Below are 23,953 nucleotides of genomic sequence, written 5' to 3'. Positions count from 1 at the left end.
ATTTATAAGTAAATAATTAATTAAAATCCACTTTTTTTAAAAATTTATTAGTATGCAGTTGCAAATCTTCTGCTTTTTTTTTTTACTATCTTCTGCATTTTTCCAATTAGAGGTTGGCAGCTATGCATTTAGTTCAAACAGTTATCATGAAATTTATATTATTTCTTTAAGTCTTTTTTCCTATTCATGTTGGCAGCTTACATATTTGTTTGAAAGTGAAAAATCTCTTTTTCAGTTTGTGCCTTGTGAAATTTGCTAGTCACGGCGAAGAACAGTTCCTTCTGGTGGGAATTGTCAAAGACTTACAACTTAATGTTGGACATTGTAATGGTGGAGTGATCCACACTTACAGAGTTTTGATTGACGGAAGGAAGCTTGAACTTTTGCATAAGACGCCAGTCGATGGCATGCCCGTTGCCATATGCCCGTTTCAAGGAAGAGTTTTAATTGGTGTTGGCAGCATGCTGAGAATCTACGATATTGGGAAAAAGAAACTTTTAAGGAAGTGTGAAAACAAAGTGAGCTCATTAATTGAAACTCATTTTTATTGTGTATGCTTGTCCTTCATTGAACCTGTATTTGTGTTGAAATGTCATACAGTAAAACTTGTGTAAGTTGACCGCTTGTGGTTCATTGTTTTAGTGGTCAACTTATAGAGGGGGTGGGTCATTTTTTACTTTTTCGTTTCCTATATCATGTTGCTATATATTTAAAAATGTGTTTTACTCTACTTTAAAATTTTATTTAGCAAATAGCCAAATGAATATCTTAAGAAATGTGTTTAAACCTGAATGAACTTCAATTTGTTACACATAATTCTAATATCCAACTAACTTTTTTTTTCAAAATTTTTTCGTTAGTTATGTATGTGAAGTGTTTAATAAAAATAATTTCTTAAAATATCAGAACATGAAAACATGTCATTTGAAAACTTGAACAAAACAAAATTATTTGAACCCTTTAAAATTTATTCTGTTATTACTACACTTACAAACCTATTTGTTACAAAAATATTCCCTCAGTGTTGTTTGGCGCTGTTGTTTAGATTTTGCATTAGCCCAATGTTTTGAATGAAAGAATAGGTCAATAGCTGACACCTACTGTTTCCCCAGATGGTCAACTCACAGAAGGGTTTAGATTAGATTTTTACACTATTTCACCAAACAAGTGAAATTTTAACATGCATTGCAAAATGACAGAAACTTTTCTGAATATTTTTTCTCCTGGTCAACTTATGAGGATTTTAGAATAGAATTTCATAATACTCCTAGACAAAATTGACTTATTTCAGTGGGCAACATACAAGATAGACAGGTGGTCAAGTTACAAAAGTTTTGCTTCTTTATATTATATAGGAAAAATTCCGTTTATGATAATTGAGGTCAACTTATGCTGGTGTCCAACTTACAAGAGTGATCAACTTGGCAGGTTTCACTGTACGATAAGGACTGCCGTGAAATTTAATTTATTTTCTACAGTTATTAATAAAGCAAGGTGTATAACCATCTTAATAGCTGGGAAATTTTTTTATTTCTAAAAATATATTATAACGAGGATGTTCACTTTTACGTTTTCAACTTAACTTCAATTTATCTTTCTACTGTCATATTTCAGAAGAAGAAAAAAAAGGAGATAAAAGGTAGTATAAAACATAATTTTCATACTGTATTCACTTTCGTCCATTTTTTTTTCTTGTACAAATTGTGTTATTTTAAAATTTTCTATTTTAGTTAATTTATTTTATCGTAGACAGTAATTAATTAAACACAGTGTATAACCATCGGAATAACAGGAAAAGTTTTCTGAAGAAAAAAAAAACTATGCTTATAATGAAAATGTTTAACTTTTAAGTTGAGAGAAAAAAGTTACCAGCTAAAAAAAATCATTCTTTTTACCTTTAAGAAGGAAAAAAGATAGTTTGTGAAATTCTGTTATAGAAGCATAATTTGCATACTGTATGCATTCATTTCGATAGGGACCATTTCGTAAATGATGCAGAAGCTCATCTGTGTATTTCAGACAAGAGTTAAAACAAAGTGAGAATATCTCCCAGTCTTGTGACAGATGCATGACATCACAGACCTTTTTATTATTGTGGAGTTAAAAATTACTAGAATTCATTTTAGAGAAAATTCTTTTTCTAAAAAATTTCCCCTTTTAAATTAACGCATCATAATATCGTATTAAAAATTGGGTTTTTTAAAAATCATGCGGAATTTCGTGGCAATAACAGTTGAAAAGGCACCCGAAATAGACTTACTATGGAATCTGTGCAAATTAAAAAGTGATGCCTCAAAATTTTTTTAATTCTTAAGAAAAAAATACTCTGTGTGTTCAGAAGCTCCGGAGGGTTTTCAACCCATTATTGTACAGTTAAACAAATAATATTACTAAATGTTGCAATAATTTTAAACTATTTTTTTTTTTTTTTAAGAAAAACAAATGTTGTATCTTTTAAAGTAATATATTCGAAATTTTAAATTTTATTCATAAAAATTTAATTTTTGTTACAGAAACCATAATTTGATACCTTTTTTTGCTAATATATTTAGTTTTTATACTCAAGTACATCTAAAATTAATTTAAAACAGTATATGTGTTAATGCACTTTATTTTTCTTTCCCCTTATTTTTCATTTGTGTCGAATATTTTGTAGCATCTGCCCAACCAGATAGTTACTTTGCAAGCAGTAGGCAACCACATCATTGTGGGAGATTTAATTTGTGTGCAATATTTTTGTATCTTACAGCTATTTTAATAATTTACTTATGAATATTTGCAGCATCTGCCCAACCAGATAGTTACTTTGCAAGCAGTAGGCAACCGCATCATTGTGGGAGACGTGCAGGAAAGCTTTTTCTATGTCAGGTATAAGCGTCAAGATAATCAGCTTATCATCTTTGCTGATGACACCAATCCCAGGTGGGTGACTTCTGCCTGCCTTTTAGATTGCAACACAGTGGCTGGAGCTGATAAATTTGGAAACATATCTATAGTGAGTATTTAATGTTTTACTTCTAAAATCTTATTTTTAAGCCTGTGAATTGCTATCCTATTTGGGTGATCAACTAGTACCAAAACATATTCAATATCCCTGGCAAATTTACCCAATCTGTAATAAAGTAAAATCCTTAATAAAGCAAAAACTTTTACGTCCCTTTGAGTTGGTGGTATTGATTGGAGAAATCTAAGCTTGTGGTGGAATAAATACGAGAAGATGCAAATTATGGAACTTGAACATCACCCCCTGTGATAGCAATGCAAGTCTCACAGATTTTTTTCTACTAAGCAGGGTTTGTTGATTTAAATAACGATTTAAATCAAATAATTTTTTTTTTAAATCATTGATTTAAATCAACTGATTTATGTATATATATGTATACTGATTTAAAAAGTTCAGTAACAGTGTTTTAAATTGTTGATACTTTTATTATTTTCTTTTTTTAGTTTTAAAATTTTTTTTAAATAAATTGCTGCATATATATTTTAGTTAAAGAAATTACTTTCTTTCTTGCTGTGTGTTAAATTTCAACACATTTGAAATTACATTTTTAAAAATCTTTTGATTTTTGAGATTGAAAGTACAGATTAAAGTAAACATTTAATTCTGTCTTAATATAGACTTGCATAGCTGTAGAAAGTAATCAATTAACATGAATTTTTTTCCCCCAAGAAATACAAATAATGTTAATTAAAATTCTACCTTTTGATTGAAAAAACATGGAATTAAAATCTACATTATATTTTATTGGTGGAAAATGTATATTTCTAAAGCTTAAGGTTATCTTAAAAAGAAATTACCCTAATATGCCAAAAATAGGGTTTAAATTCTCTATTTCATTTAGTCTTTAAATTTCAATCCTGCATTTGTTTCAAAATGGTTGCTATGCATTCAAAGCTGTGTATTATAATGAAAATTGTTTTAGGTAGTTTGAGCTTCTTAAATAATGTAATTTTAATATTAATTTAATTTTGATTCATAAAGTTTTTTTAACCATAAATCAAAGTTCTTACAGTGTATTTGAAAAAATATCAAAAAAGTCCAATTTAAATCAAAAAAATCTGATTTTTTTTTTAAATCAAAAAAAAAATCACAAGCCCTGCTACTAAGTAGAAAAATCTACCTAATCTATAAACTAAATGAAACAAGTGATGACCATATTATTCTCTTAGTTTAGTTAAATTATTTTTAACAGATGGAATATCAATAATTCATTTGAATCAGAAGTGCATTCAGAGGGTTTTATGTATAAGGTATATCTTAAAATGAAAGATGGAATTATAATATTATTGATTTAATAGTTTAGATTATTACAAATTATTTTTTGTATTTAAATTACATATTTGGAAAACACAACTCTATATTTGTGTTTTAACTAGTGTAAATTCAGGGCTAGAATTATATACCAAATCATGTGCACAAAATTCATTTGTCATTTTAAATTCATCAGTAAGAGTAGACTTTGGAATATACGGTACTGCAGATGTCTTATGAATCGTACTTTACATGAGGTAATTTCACTTAAAATTTGCAAATTAGCTTAAGATTTTAAGAAAATATGAAGAAATTTTTTTTTTCTCCTATTCACATTTGGTTCAAAGATATTACAGGCATTGATACTGCTTTTTTAAACAAAAAATTTTATCAAAATAACAAATTTATCTGCATTATAATCAATGCAATAGTTTTATTTTGAACTTTCTGACACAAAGAATCAAGATAGCTTTTTTAAGCGAATTGCGTCATCTTCAATCTATACATTTTGGCATTTTACTGAACTCTTCTATTTCCTAAAGCAAATGGACATACTATAGTTTCAGTTCTATAAACAAGAATCTTCCCCAGTGTCTTAACTCCAAACAAAAATAGAAAAGTAAACAAGTGCAAAGTGGTTAAACCAGTGGGGACAGAGGTACAAGCTTGAACTAGACTCGGGAGGAGAGGATTGTACGAATTGTCCTTCTGGGTGTAAAAATTAGGAGCAGGGCATATGATTTTTCTGGGAATATCAAGTTTCTCAAGAGCAATGTTTCTCAGATTTTTGCTAATCAAGAACTTAGAATCGGACATTTTGATTACTTGGAACTGCACCGGAATCTGAATCAACTGAACACGGTTTGAATACAAACATCAATTTTTGTAATTACCTCATTGAAAAGTTCAAGTGCGATTTGTGCTCAATTTGTTCAAAAATCGTACATCGCAATTCATATTCGCGCATTTTTAAAATCGAGTGACACGATTCATATTCACACGCATTTAAAATCCAATGTCACAATTCGTATTCTCGCCTTTTCAAACTCCAATTTTACAATTTGTATTCATGCATTTCTAAATTTAATTATTGATTTTCGTATTCACGTGTTTTTTAAATTCAATGATGCGATTCTTGTAAGAACTAAGATTTTTCTTGAATTAGTTACTAAAAGTGTGATATTCTTTATTGGTAGGTAATTAAATTATAAATTTATTTCAAAAACATGTTAAACGTGAAACGTGTAGTTCTTTGTCAGAAATTAGTTATTTTATCATGATCTTGAAAATTGTTTTGCATTTTGTTAATGTGTTTCAAAAATACTTATTTTTTTGTTGAAAGATTTTGCTTGATTCCCCTTTCAGTACTTTTCTATTAATTGACAGTTTATTTCTTTAGATTCGTTTACCTACTGTGATTAGTGATGAGGTTGAAGAAGATCCCACAGGTGTCAAGGCTCTCTGGGACAGAGGTTGGCTGGGAGGATCTTCACAAAAGGTTTTCTTAAACATAGCTTTTAAGATATTCTCATTTTTTGTTTATACAGTCGGACCTCTATTTAACAAACTTCCATTTTGCGATTTTTTTTTATTGAGGAACCAAGAACATTTTGGAAATTTCTTTGTAAAATAGCGGTGTGAATTTTCCCTTTAGCGAACTTTTCTTTGAGATCCACTTTTTCTATTTCCCAAAATATTTCAGAACATTTCAATCTTGTTAACGTATTTTGTGGAGAAAGTGAACTTGAATTGATTTTTAATGCCACTTAACGTTTAGAGAAAACAGTAAAATTCCTTTCCTTTTTGTTTACATTTCATACGAAAAACTCAAATGAAATTAACGGATTTTATCTGTAGCAATTAAACTTAAGAACACATGTGGTAATGCATGCTTAGCATTACTTTTATAATAAAAAAAAACTATAATTTTAGCTTCTTTTTTTTTGAGTTGAAAATGTATGTAGCATGATAGTGTAACACTGGATAATGTTTTGCTCTATTCTTGATTTCCATATAGATTTCTTTTATGGTTAAGATTTATAAAATAAATAGTACATACTAGTTTACTATAGTTAAAAGTGTATCAATTGCTATTTTTTAATTTCGTCTAGGGTTTACGAATTTAAAACTTGTTTTGTGTCATTTAAGTATATCAAAAGATGATTTTTCTATCTAACAATATTCATTTTATTTCTAAAATATTCATTTTATTTTTTTTAGAACTCTCTTTTTAAATTAATTTTTAAATAAAATCTTTTAACTATCTTTGTTGAATTAAATGCTTTTTTGTATTCGAAATTATGAGTAAACATAATACATATCATTTCAAGTATGTTTAATTTGAAATCAGGGAAAGCCTGGAATTGTCAGGGAATTTTGTTTAAACTCCAAAAATCTGGGAATGGTCAGGGAAGTTGCAATTCTTTTACGAAAACCTGGAAAATTGCTACATTATACCTGGTAAAAAACCAGTCTTAAAATTGTAAGTAACAGTACTCAGTTGTTGAGATTCCCGTTAAATAATTCTAACATCTAATACAATTATTTATTGTAAAAATTTCACATTTTTGACAAACTGAAATGCTTCCTTCCTNTAGCATTATTTAAGTATGTTCTGCTGTTTTTCCAACAATCAAAAGTAATAAATATAGTAAGCTCACATTTTCTGATGAAAAATCTCATAGCATAGATAAAGTATGGTATTGATTTTCATTGAAATATACTTGGAAAAGTCGGGTTTTTTTTTTCTGAAATTGAGTGAGAACAGTTAATGATAACTGGAACATTTTGAAATTTTTCTATTTTGATGGCCATGAAAATCTCTAAAATTCCCTATATTTAAAATATTTATTACTTTACGCAGCAATTATCGCGAAATTTATATTATCTCGTAAAATCTACTGCATTTTTTACCTGGTTATGTCGGCAGCTATGGTTGCATTTAAAAATAGAGTTTAGAATTGCAATTAACATTGAAAACAACTTTTGGAATCGTAACCAGGGTTCGTACAGACTCCTTATACTATTTGGAAATTTAAAAAAAGACTCCAAGGAGTACTTGGAACTACTTTGATTTCCAAATTAGTCCTTAGAAACTCCTTAGATTATTGCATTGCATAGATGAACTTACTAAGTCCGCTGATGAATTTCCTGTCCAAGCAGGGAAACGAAATGATATGACTTAGCTGTCAAAATCTAATAGTTTAAGAAGGAAACTTTCAAAGAAAAAAAATTTGAATTGCAAGAGTTAGAAGAAAAAAATAACAGCAAATAATTTTAATTTTTCATGTAACATGGCAAACTTGATGATTTACTGTGATGTTTTTTTGTATAAAATGCCTTGTATTTTCAAATTTGAAAAAATAAAATTGGTAGGTTTTTATGTTAATCTTTAACATCTGTACTATGTTCTTTAACAAGATTTCTTAAAATATTTGAAACTAGAAAATATATTTATGTGTGAAAGTGATAACTTTATTTATTTTTCTTGATGAAGTTTAACAAAGTTAAAATTTACTTCAAAAGGGCTAAAAAAAAATTCCTTATGCAAAATATACATTTTTGCAAGTTCTTTATAATAACTGCTTTTTAATTTTAAAAAAAAAAAATTCTGAAATCCCTAACATTTTGGACTCCTTGGATACTTCTTGGATTTCTTCTTCTGATCTCTATATGTAAAATATTTATTATGTTACGCAATAATTATTATGATGTTTATATTTTCTCGTAAATTGTTCTGGATTTTTTTTCCTGGCTATGTCGGCAGTTGTGGCGTTTAAAAATAGAGTTTAGAATTACAATTAACGTTGAAAACAACTTTTGGAATTGTAAGATTTGAAAATGAGTCTCAAAGACTAAATATTTCTTATGTTACGCAACAATTATCATGAAATTTATATTATTTTGTAAAATCTACTGGATTTTTTCCTGATTGTGTTGGCAGCTATGGTTGCATTTAAAAATAAGAGTTTAGAATTACAATTAACATTGAAAACAACTTTTGGAATCGTAAGATTTGAAAATGATTCTCAAAGACTGAATTATTTTTATAGTGTTATAATTCGGAATTGATTTTATATTAAACAGGCTGAAGTGATTTCGAACTTCCACATTGGGGAAGTGGTTCTATCTCTACAAAAGTCTACTCTCATACCCGGAGGATCGGAATCGTTGGTGTACACGACACTCTCTGGATCTATTGGCGTGTTTGTCCCCTTCACAACCCATGAAGTAAGTCTTTGATCTAAAGTTGTCCTTAAAAAGCATGGTGCGTAGCGTTTTTAAAAAGTACTTAAAGGTACTTATTTTCATTTTTCAAAAGCCCTTAAAAGTGCTTTTTTCAGTGGGTGTTTTTAAAAAGTGCTCCATTTTTCCCTTTTTCAAAATGAGATTTTTTTCTTTACTGTGCTGATTTTTGCTTCGAATTATGCAAAAAGACACAGCTCACATTCAATGTTCTCACAATTAATTCAACCCCAATCTATTTGGGCGTATTGTTGAAGCGAATCTAGTGTCACGTCATCATTGACTCACAGTCTTTTATTGACGGCAGAGAGTGAACGAAAGATAAAATAAAATAAATGACTCATTATACATAATTAATTCGTCATCTGAGTTGTTAATTCATGTTAAAAGTAAAACAGGTGCTGGGATAGCCTAGTTGGTAGGGCTCTGGGTCCATGTTCGTAGATTCGAACCCCGTCGGCCGAAGTCTCACCGTTTAGTAAGAGAGGGCCTGTAGTCAGAGGAGACCTGGGCAGCAGAACACTTAGTGCAGATTTTGAAATGTTTATTACCATCGATATAAGTCATTGTTGACAAATGTCCACTGAGGAAACGAGTCATGGCAATTTGTTCTCGTCTACTGCTGCCCCGAGCCAAGGAGCCCCCTCGGCACCTACTCTGATACCATGAGTGTACCGGCGGGACCGTCCAAATGGCCATATTCTTTGCCTTACATTTAGAAAAAGTAAGTAAGAGGAGCGACAGTCATAATGGCCTCTTTAGCACCTGCTTTGGCCCAACTGTCAGCAATCTCATTTCCAGCTATATCGACATGTGACGGAATCCTCTGAAAGTAGATCCGATGAGAAAGGGAAAGTTGTTTTAGTTTCCCTAGAATGTCAGCACCAACAATGTCCCTGACATTATGGTCTGATTTCTAATGGATTTTACTTAAGAGGGATAGCCTGGTCGGTAGGGCGCTGGGCCCATGTGCGAGAGTTCGTGGGTTCGAACCCCGCCGGCCGAAGACTCCCGTAGTAAAGTGACTGATGCACGTTCAAATCTGCTGAGTCGCGAAAGTCCTCCATGCACTCAGCACTGATGCACGTTAAATCTGTCGAAGTCCTCCATGTTCCCATAACAAATCAATACCTCTAGGGGTACTGAATTGGAGATCGATCGTTCTCTGATTCAGGTCAAAATAACGATCTGTGGATGAATGAATGGGTCCCCCCTATAAACGGGTGCAACGTATGGTGTGGCAGAAGTCGAATTCTCGGCCATAGATGGCGCCACTGGAAAATAAGAACAATCGCACCCCCTCTGAGTAAACAGGCATAGGTCGACAACAACACCATCTACAGGGTTGCCACTCCACAGGGAAAACCTGGAAAATACAGGGAATTTGAAAATCACCTAAAATAACACGGTAAATGCAGGGAAATTTGTTTCTTATTTTTGTCTTTTAAAAAATGGTGACCTCTCGAAGCGTAATCTATGGGATATTTAACTATGATATTTCAGCTATACTAAACTATTTCATTTATTATAGCATTATTTAAGTATGTTCTGCTGTTTTTCCAACAATCAAAACTAATAAATATAGTAAGCTCACTATAGCTCACACAAGAGCACAATAATTGTTGTTTCCTCTTAATATATTGTGTATAATATGTACAGGGAAAATACAGGGAATTGTTTTTTCGGATTTGAGTGGCAACCCTGATCTATTTCAGTGTACTGTCGGTCCATAGCGTATGAAAACGACAATCATTTTACAAGTTTGATGAAATACTTGGGAGTCCTCATGTGCGTCTACTGAGTTGAGTTCAGTGAGATTATTGCTCTCTCGTGAGCAACTCTGCTGCATTTTGCGCAATATTCTCAATTTCAGGCTTCACTTTCCACCCTCTGATATCAGACCGAAAAATCTCTCGAGCATTTAACCCTTTCGAGCTGACTGTCACATATATGTGCCAGCAAGAAACGCGCTCACTTCCCGACCGACACACCCGCGTGTCAGAGAGTTTTTTCGTTCACCCCCGACCGTCACTTATTTGTGCCAGCGTTTCGGAACGTTTTAAAAAATGAAATTTCTTCCAAAAGATGGCATTGTATGTCCATATGGTTTCAGATACATGTAGATTTGACCTTCTACTCAAGATGAAAGTACATTCACGTGGTTTTTAGGGGAAGGAGTGGAGGGGGGGAATGTTTTATGAGGGCTCTTTAAATTAGCACGTGATATTTATTTACAGTAAGTAAGGGAGTTTTTTTTTTCTCTCGCTACTTTCGATTTTCGGATTAGTTTTTAGTGGATAATTAGATCTTGTAGGCTTGAATTTTTTTTCTTTTTACCGTTAGAATGTCGAAGCGTCGAAAATTTTTAACTGAGCTGGAAATAGAGGAAATTATGCAAAATATTTAAACTTATTAATATTTATATTACATTTAAACAAGAAATAACTTAAGTAAATAAAGTATCCATAGAAATATATATAAAGCATATGTCACTTAAATACTCTACAGAACAATATTAAACAACCCGCTGATATTTCGGTAATTTCATGGAATTAGGCTTAACATCAAAAAACCCTCCGGCCCTGGGGAGACACACGCTAAAGAGACTGCCGGCCTCAGCAGTAAGCGCGCTTTGCGTCGCGAAAGGGTTAATAATGGCTAATGTAATCAGGATAAAGATTTCTTTGTCAGAAACTAGTTATTTTATCATGAAGATGTAATGCCTTTGAAAATTATTTTGGATTTTGTTAATGTATATAGTGCTTAAAAATAATTTTTGAGTGCTTAAAAAGTACTTAAAAGGTGCTTATCTTTTGTTGAGAGGTTTAGCTATGCACCCTGAAAAGGTTTTAAACCACATTTGAATAATACAAACTTAATTTGACTGTTTATTTTAAACGTCAAATAGAACTAAAATCATTGTCATAAAGACTTGTGAAGTATATGGCTTTCACTTAACAGGCAGAATCCAACAAGTCATTTATTTCACTTAACTTTCATGAATTGGTCCAATATTTTGTATTCACCTATTTAAAAAAAAAATTTCGAGGTTTGATCAAGATCAACCTTATTAATTTTAACTGTTAATCTAAAAATAATTTTTTAATTTGTATCATTAGTATCTGTCTTTTTAAAGAAAAAAATAATAAATCTAATGATTTGAATTATAATTAGTGCCTCTCTTTTTAAAGAAAAAAAAAATCACATTTTGAGATCTGTTTAACAAATATCCTTAATAATTTTTATCACAATAAATCTATTAATGGGAATTATAACTACTCTTTTTAAATGAAAATAAGAGGATGCCATACGGTGGTCGGAAGTAGCATACTACAACAGCATTTTTTAAAAGCCCTTAAAGGTGCTTTTTTCATTGTGTGTTTTTAAAAAGTGCCCAATTTTCCCTTTTCCAAAATAAGATTTTTCCTTTACCATGTTGATTTTCGTCACGAATTATGCAAAAAAAACGCAGTTCACATTGTTCTATTCAACATTTTCACAATTAATTCACTCCCAATCTATTTTGGGGCATCGTCAGTCATAGCATATTCAATTTACATGCTTCTGACAATTGTCAAATCAATGCCAAAATTTTTTGTTTTTGACATGATGGTTAAAACCCTCAATTGTTAAAAACTTTCCAACCCTACCTAATTATGATATTTTTTTTAATTGCTTAAAAATATTACTTGAGTGCTTAAAAGGTGCTTATTTTTTGTTGAATAATTTGGCTACGCACCTTATCTAACTTTATTCTTACTTAATTGATGAATAAAAAATAGCCTTACTTTAGTAATTTTTGTATTTTATTTAAAAAATTTTATTTCCTTTTCACTTTTTTTACTGTGTTATATTTACATAAAGATCATCCTTCCACTTCATATTCACTGATAAGCACATGTCACTGATAAGCACTTCATATTCACTGATAAGCACATTCATTACACCTTGTAAATGGGGGAAACTGAATCCTTTTCCATTTGATTTGATTGTTAGCTAGTCTAGATAGACTCTGTAATGGTTCTTCACTGGTCACATTAATGACACCACATGTCATTCCACAATCATTATTGAGTTTAGTCTTGGAGAAAACACTGCTTATTTTTCTGAAGGAAAATATCTACTTTTAATATTTTTTTGCATACAAAGAGGAAGATTCCTCATATTTTTTATGACACTATATTTTCATCATATGATCATGTTACGAGTTATTTCACTTTATGAAATGAAATCCCGGAAGCCGTCAATAGACACGCTTCAAAAGTCATGGCGGGGAAAACCAGCGGATTTCTCGAAACGAGCCATTCGTTCTTAAGATCCACTACTGTCTGTCTGACTAGAGAACTCTCTTTGCCTGAGCATTTTCTGTTACTATGGTTATAAGGTTAAAGTATGGCACTGTTTTAAAGACCTCATTACTGTAGTCACCCACAGTGCTCTGGATAACCGTGGATCTTGAGAGTGATACTTTTTTTCTTGAGAGTAGAGTGAGAATTATCTTATCTTTCAAAAAAATGTGTGCATTTTAAAAATGAGTGAACTACAATGCTTGATTTGTGTTTCAGGATCATGATTTCTTTCAACATTTGGAGATGCACATGAGGTCTGAGAATCCCCCTCTCTGTGGAAGGGATCACCTTTCTTTCCGTTCCTACTACTATGCAGTAAAAGTAAGTCTCTTCATAGGGTGTCTCAAATACACATTGTCCAACCTCTACCCTTAGGACTATATTCTCAGAGCATAGTGATTCCGCCATACCTTTCAGGGTCCTTGCACTCCTTAGAAGAAGTTTTTGAATCTAATCAGGGGTTTGTTTAGAAGAAATTTGGGTCCGTTAATGGACCCTTCACAAAATATCTTCTCATAAAAACGGAGCCTTCACAAAATATTTTAACTTAAAAACAAATCCTTCACGAAATAATTTATCTTTTAATTGGACCCTTCGCAAATTTATTTGTCTTCATTATTGTTTGGTTAATCGAATAAACCCTTACCGGGGGGAAGAAAAAGGAAAGACAAATGTAAATGAACTAATTTATGTCTTCAGCAGACGCTTCTTTCTTTATTCCTCCGAAGTGAATATTCTGCGTTCATCAGTATAGGCTAAATATCAAATATTTGTAGGTTGCATCTCTAAAATAGAAGCAGCAATTGCTGTTTATTTTTGAAAATGTAATTTTTTAATTATAATTTTACAGCATTGAGCATAATCTTGTATCTATTTAACAATTTAAAAACTCTTTGAAAAAGTTTTTTGCAATAACAGGTCCCTCTTTGCACACATTCACAAAAGCAGGACCCTGGTTGAAAGAATGTGACCTAACGTTTATTTTATATTCACAAAGTATCTGGACAGACCCCTGCTAATTAGTTTTACAAATTGTCCCTTAGAAAGTCAGATTCTTGCGATGCCAATTTTTTTGTAGCTAATACTGGTTTTAAAATCAGGGACGATCATTGCCTAGGCATAGGCCTAGGGCCCCGCACTTTCTGGAGTTAAATTAGTAAAAGGTCCACAATATTACTTTAAAAAAAAAATACTGAAAGAAACAGTTTTTCTCAAAAAAGGCATTTTTTATTTCAAATTTTCTTTATATTTTGATAAAACAAACTCGTGTAAACATATCAAACAAACTAATCAAATTCGAAAGTAGAACTGAATTGTAATGGGTGCCATTTTTACTCCAGCGACTTAAGCAAATGCAACAAGAATGCATATTCGCAAAGTCTCTTATAATAAATGATTAGTGTCAACAAGAACTAAAAGCTTATTCTTAACAAATATTTGAAGCTGAAGATAGAAATAATTTAATTAACAAATAAATTTACAATCTTTGCAGTTTTATAACAGAGAGTTACTAAATGAATTAAATATGCCCCATCATTTGCATGTGGAAGATGTAATTTAAAATCTCAAATCTCCCATAATTTAAAATATCAAAAGGTACCTCTGTTATTTTAAGCAAGATACACAGAAAGTACCTCCTATATTTTAAAACACTCCTCTAAAAAAAATGAATATTTTGCTGCAGCCATTAGTTGACAAAGTAATCTAAATTGATTAAAGAATGCACTTTTTTATTTTATTATATATTAATGTATTCAGACTGTTATACATAAATATTTAAACAAGCATCTAAATTTTTCTATCATGCTTTCTAATTTTTAGATATACAGTGGAAAGTTTCGTATCCGGATCAAATATTCGGACTTCTAGAATTCCGAATATTAAATTTTTAGGTATGATAGACCCCCAAGGTAAACAAAGCTTTAAACGATCTGAATCTAATCAGCAAAAAATAAATAAACAATTTTCGGGCAATCATGTTTTAGTATTAGAATGATATCTAATCAATCGAAAACAAAATATTAGAAAGAAAATAATTACTGCTTTAAATATAAAAAAACGAACAAAAAATTGTTGACATATTAATTGCTCTATCCGCCATTTTGAACTAGAACGATTCAAGCAAGAAGGGGAAATTCCCATCATTCATTAAGGTGGGTAGGTGTAGGAGAAAAATTAATTTCTTCCTTATTTGTCATTCAAGTTGAGGGCGGGGAAGTGACAATTTCTTATTTTCTCTCCTATCATTGGCTATCCATCAAGCATAAAGGCGCGGCATGCTGATTGGGTTCTCAATTTTTTTCTTGTGTGACTGAAAGTGACTCCCCCTCCGCTTTAATGTTTGTTGCGTTTACCCTTTTTCACAGTATTTCTTCTTTCCCTAACACTCTAATAAAAAGGAAATGCCTCTTTTTCTAGCCAGCTGCTGCATAGGAGAGAAGGGATTCAGTTATTTATGGGTTCAATGCATAAATCACTAGAAGCTAGAAAAGGAAAAAAGTGTCAAAATACCTCTTTTTTTTTTAAGAGAGGGGAAGATGAAGAGGTGTTTGTTTATTTTGATTGTTAAAAAGTGTCCGGGAATCGACCCTTCCGGAAAAGGGACGTTACATTGTGTATCTATGTCTTCTGAACAAATCTGTGCCTGTTTTCTTAAATAAAAATAAAAAGGACTAAGTAAAGCATTTTTTTAAGCGAAATTTAGACTGAATGCAATAAATTTAAAATACAATTAAGTAGCTGCCAACTGTCCAGAATTTTTCGGATTTGTTCCTAATTTTTAAACCAAATCTGATATTTTTATTAAAAAATCCGAATTTTCGTAAAATTGCAGTATTTTTTGCTTTTAAACCAATCCCTTGTTCTGATCGCCGCAATCGCGGTTCCTGTGATTATTGTGCAGAAGTAATTTTTAATAGCGTTTTATTGGAAAATACTATTCCAATAGCTGTTGCTGATCATTTCACTAAATTGAATCTTAAACAACTATTATTTTTTAAAAATGTTTTGTAGTATTTAAACATTTGAATCAGAAATATTTGTTTATGATGTAGTTTAATGTTTATCTGTGTTTTATAATTTGGAGAAAAATAATTATGTATTAATAGGTACTGATTTTTTTTTGTTAACTATTATACCGGTATTCCTAATTATAAAATATTAATATTGTAAATTACCCACAAAAGATAGTGTTTACAATTTTGTTTTACTAATTTACATAAGGTATTTAAATATATTATGTCCATTAGTGTTGTTATTCAATAGTTAAATGTTTGTCTTACTCTCGTAATTGGTGCGTATAATTTTGTCGCGTATAGTGTTCCTAATTTTTTACTCCTAAGGTTGGCAGCTATGCAATTAGCATTTCAATCATGATAAGTTCTATCGCATTATATTGATTTCTGTGCAATGCTTATAAATAAGAATATATTTTATGAATGTGTTTACAGAATGTAATTGATGGTGACCTGTGTGAACAATTTAATTCTTTGGATCCTGCAAAACAGAAGAGTATTGCCCATGACTTTGACAAGAACCCAAGTGAAGTAAGAAATCTATTTATATTTTATTGTCTTCCTTTAGAGTGTTTTTAACATTTTATATTAGCTATGTAGGGAAGTAGATATTTTTTATAATTTAAATTAATATTATATTTTTTATTTGTTTTTCAACACTCCTGTTTTTTTTAAATCCTCCTATTTTCTGAAAATTTTGACTGATGCAGGGGTCGCATTCCCCCTAAAATTCATAAAATTCCTAAAACTATGTGCTAACCCTAAAATTCCTAAAAATCTGATAAAATTTTGTTGGTGTTCCTAAAAAATTAGAGTTATAGGCTAAATATAAATAAAAAAGCAATAATCTAAAATATAAGAATTTAACTACATTAATTAAAACTGTTTTAATTTTGCCACATGGGAATTCTGATCCTGAGAGAGGTTTTTCGATAAATAAAGCAATGCTTAATGTGAGTCACCATGAGAATACTATTATGTCTCTTAGACTAATCAAAGATACCATTCGAAATTATGGAGGAGTGTTGAAGATCACCACAACACTATTGAGGGCAGTAAAAGAATCTCACAAATCATATCAAGAATATATTAGAAAAATGATCATGATTAATTTGTTTTTCTCTAACTTCTAATATAAATTGCTGATTTGAAATCTAATAATATCACACAATAGTTTTTCTTAATAAAGTAAGGTAAAGGGTAATAATAAAGTTTTGATTAAGAAGGTAAAAATTAAATAAAAATCCAAGTTGGTGTTAATTTATTTTTTCTCTTGATTTATTCTCACTTTTGCCTGTTCCTGAATTATGCACTTAATTTCTGATAGGTAATATGTAAAGTTGAAATTTCATTTTTACACTTTAGAGATTTCATTCTTGACTTAATAAATTTCAGAGCTTTATTTTATGGCTTGCAATTATTTATGATGTGTGTGGAGGAATTGTAATAATCTTCTGTTATGTAATAAACTACCATGTGATGTGTTTTTATCCTAGCAAAATCATATATTACCCCTAAAATGTACCTAAAATTTTTTGAAAAAGTTCCTAAAATTTTAAAAAACTTTGCTGCTACCCCTGCTGATGTCCCGGTTTTATCATCACTCATGGTGGGAACAACATTTGGCGATGGTGAAACATCTTAATTTGTTTGCTGCTGCATAAACAATACAATTCACAACTTTTTTGTCAATAATTAACGAATTTACAGTGGAAAAGAAAACACAATGTTTTACGTAAAAATACGTGATTGCATGTTATCCCTTTTATGAATGATATAACATATTTGACAATGATCAATGAATTTACAGTGGAAGAGAAAACACAATGTTTTACGTAAAAATATGTGATTGCATGTTATCCCTTTTATGAATGATATAACATATTTGACAATGATTAATGAATTTACAGTGAAAAAGAAAACACAATGTTTTATGTAAAAATACGTGATTACATGTTATCCCTTTTATGGATGATATAACATATTTTAATAATGCAATTTTAAGAATATTGAAAATTCTTCAGATACTTTCTTGATAAATTTCCTGTGTAACTAAGAAGATGAGGAAATTGAAATATTACAATCTGAATGCTCCAAGTAACAGAAAATATCAACTAGAAAAGAAAATAGATTCATTGTAGGTGTCATTTGGACAACCAGTAAATGAACTGTATACAAATGTTATAATAGAGCTTTTCGCTTTCCAAGGAGGTGAACCGGGCTCGAATCCCAGCAATGGCTGGCAGATACGAATCTCGCATCCAGCCTGCACTGACTTAAAAATATCCTCAGTGGTAGATGGAACATGGGTTAGAGTCTTCTTGCCGCCAGGCTAACTGTGGGAGGTTTTCCTCTCCTTGTAATGCAACTGCGCGTTAGTTCCATTAAAACGTCCTCCACAAAGGCAAATTCATCCCAATACTTGATCCAGGAGTTCCAATGTCTTCTGGATTAGGTTCAAAATTACAAGACTATAGAGTTGAACGTTAGTAGTCGTAAACCCAATAAATTGGTTTGGCTGTTCAACGACAGTTATAAAATAAAATGAAATGTTACGTTAGGGATTCTATTCATTCCGCATAGCACTGATGAAATGAATTTTGTCCTGACACTTTGAGACTAATGTAATTTCTCTAACTTTTATGAACAGAACTATAAAGCCAAATCAGCTACTTATGTTCAAAATAAATTATTTGCATAGACTGCACATAGGGTGCAGCCTATATAGCAGAAATTACTTTAGAGGAATTACATAGCTGCCAACTGTTCCGAATTTTTCGGATTAGTTCCGAATTTTCGTAAAATTGCAGTATTTTTGCTTTTAAACCAATCCCTTGTTCTGATCGTCGCTAGCGCGCTTTCTATGATCATGGTGCCGAAGTAATTTTTAGTAGCTTTTTATTGGAAAACACTATTCCAATAGTGCTGCTGATCATGTCACTAAATTAAATCTTAAACTACTATTATTGTTTTTTAAAAAATTTATTGGAGTATTAAAACACTACAAAAGACCTTGCATCAGAAATATTTGTTTATGATGCAGATTATTATTTACCTGTGTTTTATAATTTGGGGAAGAATAATTATATATTAATAGGTAAAGGTTGTTTTTATACTGGTATTGCTTATTATAACATTGATATCATAAACCTCCCACAAAAGATAGTGTTTATAGTTTTGTTTTGCTAATTTGCGTAAGGTATTTAATGATATTTCTATTAATGTTATTATATAATAGTTATATTTTTGTTTTAATCTCGTAATTGGTGCGTATGATTTTGTCGCATATAGTGTTACTAATTTTTTATTCCTAAGGTTGGCAGCTATGGAATTACCTGCAAGGTATCCACGCACCTGGAAAGTCGTGAATTTCGGTATTGAACAAAATTTGTCATGAAATGTCATGATTTTAACTATTTTTTTAAAAAAATCATGGAAAGTCATGGATTTTGGCCGCTGAAAAATCTAAATTTTAGAATGGTGTTTCTCCATTTCTTGGTGTTCTGAATATCTGAATTTGTAATGAAATCCCCATTCACAGTCATATTTTATTAAAATACAAAATGTTTTTATCATGTTCTTTAAAAGTTAAGGTGTTCTTTCAAAAAAATGAAAGAAAAAACATCATTTCTAGAGTGAGTTATCTTTTAAATTTCTGTGATTTCAGAATTTTTGTTATTATTTTAATTTTTTTATTTTATCAATTTAAAATTCTAGCTGAAGGCAAGCCAGTCATTGGCGATTTTTTTTAATTCTGAAATGAGAACAAAAAAATCAGGAGTATTTCTTTCCTTTCTGATGAACAAGAAAAGTATCTTTAGAATATAATTCTGCAAAAAAAAATTTTTTTTTTTGCTTCTGTATTTTTTTCAGCTATGTTATTGCTTCAACTCTTTCGTCACTCTGTTTTTTTAAAATTTAATATCTTGAAATATGAATATGCAAAGTATAATCAATATATATGTAATTATAATTAATATATNTTTTTAAATTGATCGTTGCGTATTTGTCGGAAAAAGTAGTAACTTCGTTAAGTCATGAAAAATTCTAGGAATTAGTCATGAATTCGAAAATTTAAAATGTAGCAGATACCCTGTACCTGTCTTAGCAAAGTTAATTAACATTTATTTACAAGTAGGAATCAATTGACTAGTGATGTTTTAATATATTCTATTCAAATTGATTCTACTGTTCATTTAATCATCTCTTGAAAAAAGAAAAACTTTAAACTATGATTATTATGTTTAGTCATAGAAATAGAGTATTTATACTGTTCTATAATCCTGCTGTAAGTCTTAGGTAAATCAAAATCTGTATTATAATGCCTTTCTTTCTTGCAGGTGTCGAAAAAGTTGGAAGAAATTAGAACAAGATATGCATTTTAAAACCTCCTCTTTTTAATACAACTGTACATATTGCCATTTATCATAAAAGGAAATAAATATTTGTATTTCTTGTCATTTTCTTTATTAATGGTTTTATAATTTTGAAAATAAAGCTATACTAGTAGGATGCGCCCGGAATAAGAATGGTTTTTTACAATTAAAAACTACCAAAATATAGTTTTGCTTGTAATTAAAGCGTCAGAAAAAAATATATGCATAAAATCGGGAGAGCTAACAAGCCAGGGAGAGCTAACAAGCTATCTAAAAGGGTTAATTCATTAATGCCGTATTCATATTTATCTTTGCAAACATTTTTATCCACCATATCATACATGCTTTCAAAATTATTAAAAAGCTTTTTCTAAAGTTGTTACTAAAGGAAGGTTCGCTTGGTTTACATGTAATTGCATTACTACTTTTTAATTCTGAACAAATTTCACGTAACTCAAGTACAAAAGTTTGGGTATTTCGAAGTATTAGGAGTATGTTTCGATCTTTACAGTTGTGCTATTTCGAAGAAAAAAAATTTATATGTATATGTAGCAGCTAAAATTTGTAAGCAATTTTTAAATCTCTCCGGCGCAGTGTAGCCAGACTAACAACTCTAATTTATCAAATGTTACAAGTCACTAAAAATGCAAAACTAATTGCCTTTTAAGAAATTTCAACCACTATTCTTTGAATAGCAAACTAAAGTATGTCCTTTCACTTAAAAAGTACTGTCTGGCTAGAATTTTCAATTGAAATTTGCTGTTAGGCAAAGTGCTTACACAGTATTTTTGTGAGTTGACAGTTCCTCTTTTTTTTTTTTTTTTGCAAATAAATTAACTTGCATAATCTACACAAATGATAAACCGATTAATATTTGCAACAAAATAATCATCTTATGCATTTTTCAAGACTTTTTATTAAGATATCAGTTTTTCAATTTAATCAGTCTTCCGTTACTTTTTAACGACTTGAAAAGTCATCTAAGAGAGTGTGAGTCATGTGACCTGCATAGAAAATAATAAGAACAATGTGTAAAAATACCTTTTCCTTCTGTTACTTTAGTTTCCTCGACTTCCAATGTTATTGCAAATTCATTAAATAATTATTAAAAAAAATTCATTACATTTGTTTATGTAATGTGTATATAAAAACTGCATTGCATATAGATAATTCCTTTAGTTCACCGAGCTGAATGGTAAGGCAGGGGTTGCCACGGGCGACTAAAATTGCAAAAAGAGGTGCCTAACAGTGGCGTAGTGAGGGGTGGGCAAGGGGGGTCATCATGCCCCGGGCGCTACTCACAAAGGGGCGCCAAATGGTCCGCAAAACAAAAAATTGCTGGATAATTTTTATTTTTATTATAATTGGTTTCTGGAAAACATATTTTAATTTTAGTGCCAGTGTAATATAATTAATGTTAATTCATAAATAAAAAGGAACACTAATAGTCTAATTCAAAGTGTAATAATATATTCATAATAGAAATGGCACGTCTTGTCTACTGGCAGGGCTGACTCGACCTGTGTCCGACAGCACTTCCTTATGGCATCAACGCTGTATGGTTACAGAAATTATCTCCTTTCTTGATTTGTCTGATGAAACAATATGTTATAAAAAATAGTTGAAGTTTACAAAGTACAAACATTCTTTCCTTTAGAACAATATTTATTTTTATTTCCATAAACGCAATGTAGCTTACGCTTGTTAAAACGATAACAATAGCACTCTAATGTACTTATATGTACAGTCTAATGTACTTATATGGACACGGAAAATAACAACTAAAGGATCGAAAGGAGACACACAACAAATACAGCGTTTTGCCGTTTCTAGGAAAGGACGCAAACGCCGTATTTGTTGTGTGCCTGAGAAATATCTGTATTAAAAAAATAAATGATTCCTTATTTGTTACCTTCCGGATACTTTTTTCCGTGACTGTACGTATCTTTGATACTTTCGACAGGTAGTGGAAGTCTGCAACAAATTAGGGAAATACTCGAAATATTAACGTTTAAGTTATTTCGTGCATTCAAGGCATTCTTGGTAAGTAATAAAACAAATAATGAAGCCATGTTAAAAAACTAGCACTTCAAGTTGGTACAAAAGTTGGAAACCTATTATCTTTACTTAAACTTGTAGCTCAGTTTGATTCGCTACTAGCAAATCATCTTTAACATGCCACAGAAACTCCAAAAACTGTCTCATATTTGTCAACACAGATCCAAAATGAATTCATTCATCTTCTGGCATCTACAGTTCGAAATCAACTAATAAAAGATATCAAAAGAAATAAATATTATGGACTTTAGTTTGATTCAACTCCTGATATCTCTCATCGAGAACAAATGCCCCAAGTCGTTAGGTATGTAGATGTTGATTGTATGAATAAAAAAGTTTCCATCAAAAAATCTTTTTTTTTTTAGGGTGGGGGTTTATTGAAATACATGCTAAAGATGCAGCCTCGATCAAAAATACAATTATAGAATAATTAAATTTTCGATGAAATTTCTTTAACAAACTGCAGACCACAGAAAGCATATATCTGTTTTTCTCACGCTCAACGTTACGATGGGAATTATTAAAAAATGCTTTAACAGAAACTGTCAAACGTGAATCTGAAACACAATGGAGCGGTAGAATACAAGCGGTTAGCGTTATCATCAATGGGCTAGAGCAGAGGTTTACAAACTTTTTTTTCTCGTGGACCACTTTCAGTTTTACTATTTTCGGTAGACCCCTTGCTGCTACATTTCTACTGTATTCCCAAAATTCCTAAAAATATCACCCTAAATTGGGGGTGTTAGGAAGTAGCACATTTTCTTGTGTCCTATTTATTATTACAAACAATTGACAAAATATCAAAAATGAACTCTGAAATGTAGATCAACAATAAAAAAAGTCATAATTTTAATAAGACGGATGAACTTGATGAATTGACAGCAAATTATCAATATTTGGCTTCAGTTTTGTAAGAAGTAATCTCAAATGTCCCCGTTCTGTGATGTTCAATCTGCTCCTTTTTTTTTGTTAGCAGGTTGGTAATGGAACTAAAACTTCTTTCGACAAGATATGACGAGGGAAACGCTATCAGAAATTTTCTTGCAATTTCCCACAGTCCAGGATATTTTTCGGGGATTTCTGCCTGCAGTCAAAATGTTTGATAGCCCTTTCTAAATTTCACCTTCAGTTCCTCGTTGGTGCTGAGCTCAAGTAGCTCCTCTTGTAATACCACATTAGCTTCTTCCGTTTCATCAAATGGGGTTATGATCCATGGTGTTATTTCCATTGTCAGAATATCATCAAATCTATTTTTGAAGTCATCATGCAGGGTATTTAAATGCGAGCAGGCTCACGGGCAGCACTTTGCAAGTCTCAACATGTGATGTACTCTTGTACTATTATCTATTGTTCTATTCAATTCTGCGTTTGAAATGAGTCTCGAATATTTTTGAGTACCTACCTAGTGAATGATGCTACCTGCCTAAGTTGATACATGAAATCAAGCCGAAATTTTTGTTCTTTATTATGAAAACCAGAAAATTTTTCGTGGACCCCCACTTACAACTTGTGAGCCCCTATTTTTTTTCACGTCTACATGGACCCCCGTGTGGTCTCCTATGGACCCCTGGGGGTCCACCTGGACCACTTTGGGAACCTATGGGCTAGAGAATATAGTAGAACTATTAGAAAAATTAGCAAAGGATACTACCACTA

At 31.0% G+C, this 23,953-nt stretch overlaps 1 protein-coding gene across 1 annotated transcript in view; it reads left to right on the top strand.

Moving 5' to 3' along the window:
• LOC107440964 (splicing factor 3b subunit 3) overlaps positions 1–20,323 on the top strand; it is a 71,920-nt gene extending 51,597 nt beyond the window's left edge. The window contains exons 20-26 of the mRNA XM_016054065.3: positions 236–518; positions 2,783–2,995; positions 5,655–5,753; positions 8,342–8,485; positions 13,066–13,170; positions 16,299–16,394; positions 20,204–20,323. Coding sequence (XP_015909551.1) covers positions 236–518; positions 2,783–2,995; positions 5,655–5,753; positions 8,342–8,485; positions 13,066–13,170; positions 16,299–16,394; positions 20,204–20,248 — 985 coding nt within the window. The 3' untranslated portion in view covers positions 20,249–20,323. The remainder of the gene's footprint in view (positions 1–235; positions 519–2,782; positions 2,996–5,654; positions 5,754–8,341; positions 8,486–13,065; positions 13,171–16,298; positions 16,395–20,203) is intronic.
• The last annotated feature ends 3,630 nt before the right edge of the window (positions 20,324–23,953 follow it).

This window comes from Parasteatoda tepidariorum, chromosome 10, assembly GCF_043381705.1.
Source record: "Parasteatoda tepidariorum isolate YZ-2023 chromosome 10, CAS_Ptep_4.0, whole genome shotgun sequence".
NCBI classification, from domain to species: domain Eukaryota; kingdom Metazoa; phylum Arthropoda; class Arachnida; order Araneae; family Theridiidae; genus Parasteatoda; species Parasteatoda tepidariorum.
Note: the sequence above shows the minus strand (reverse complement) of the source record. Positions and strands in the feature narration are given on the sequence as shown.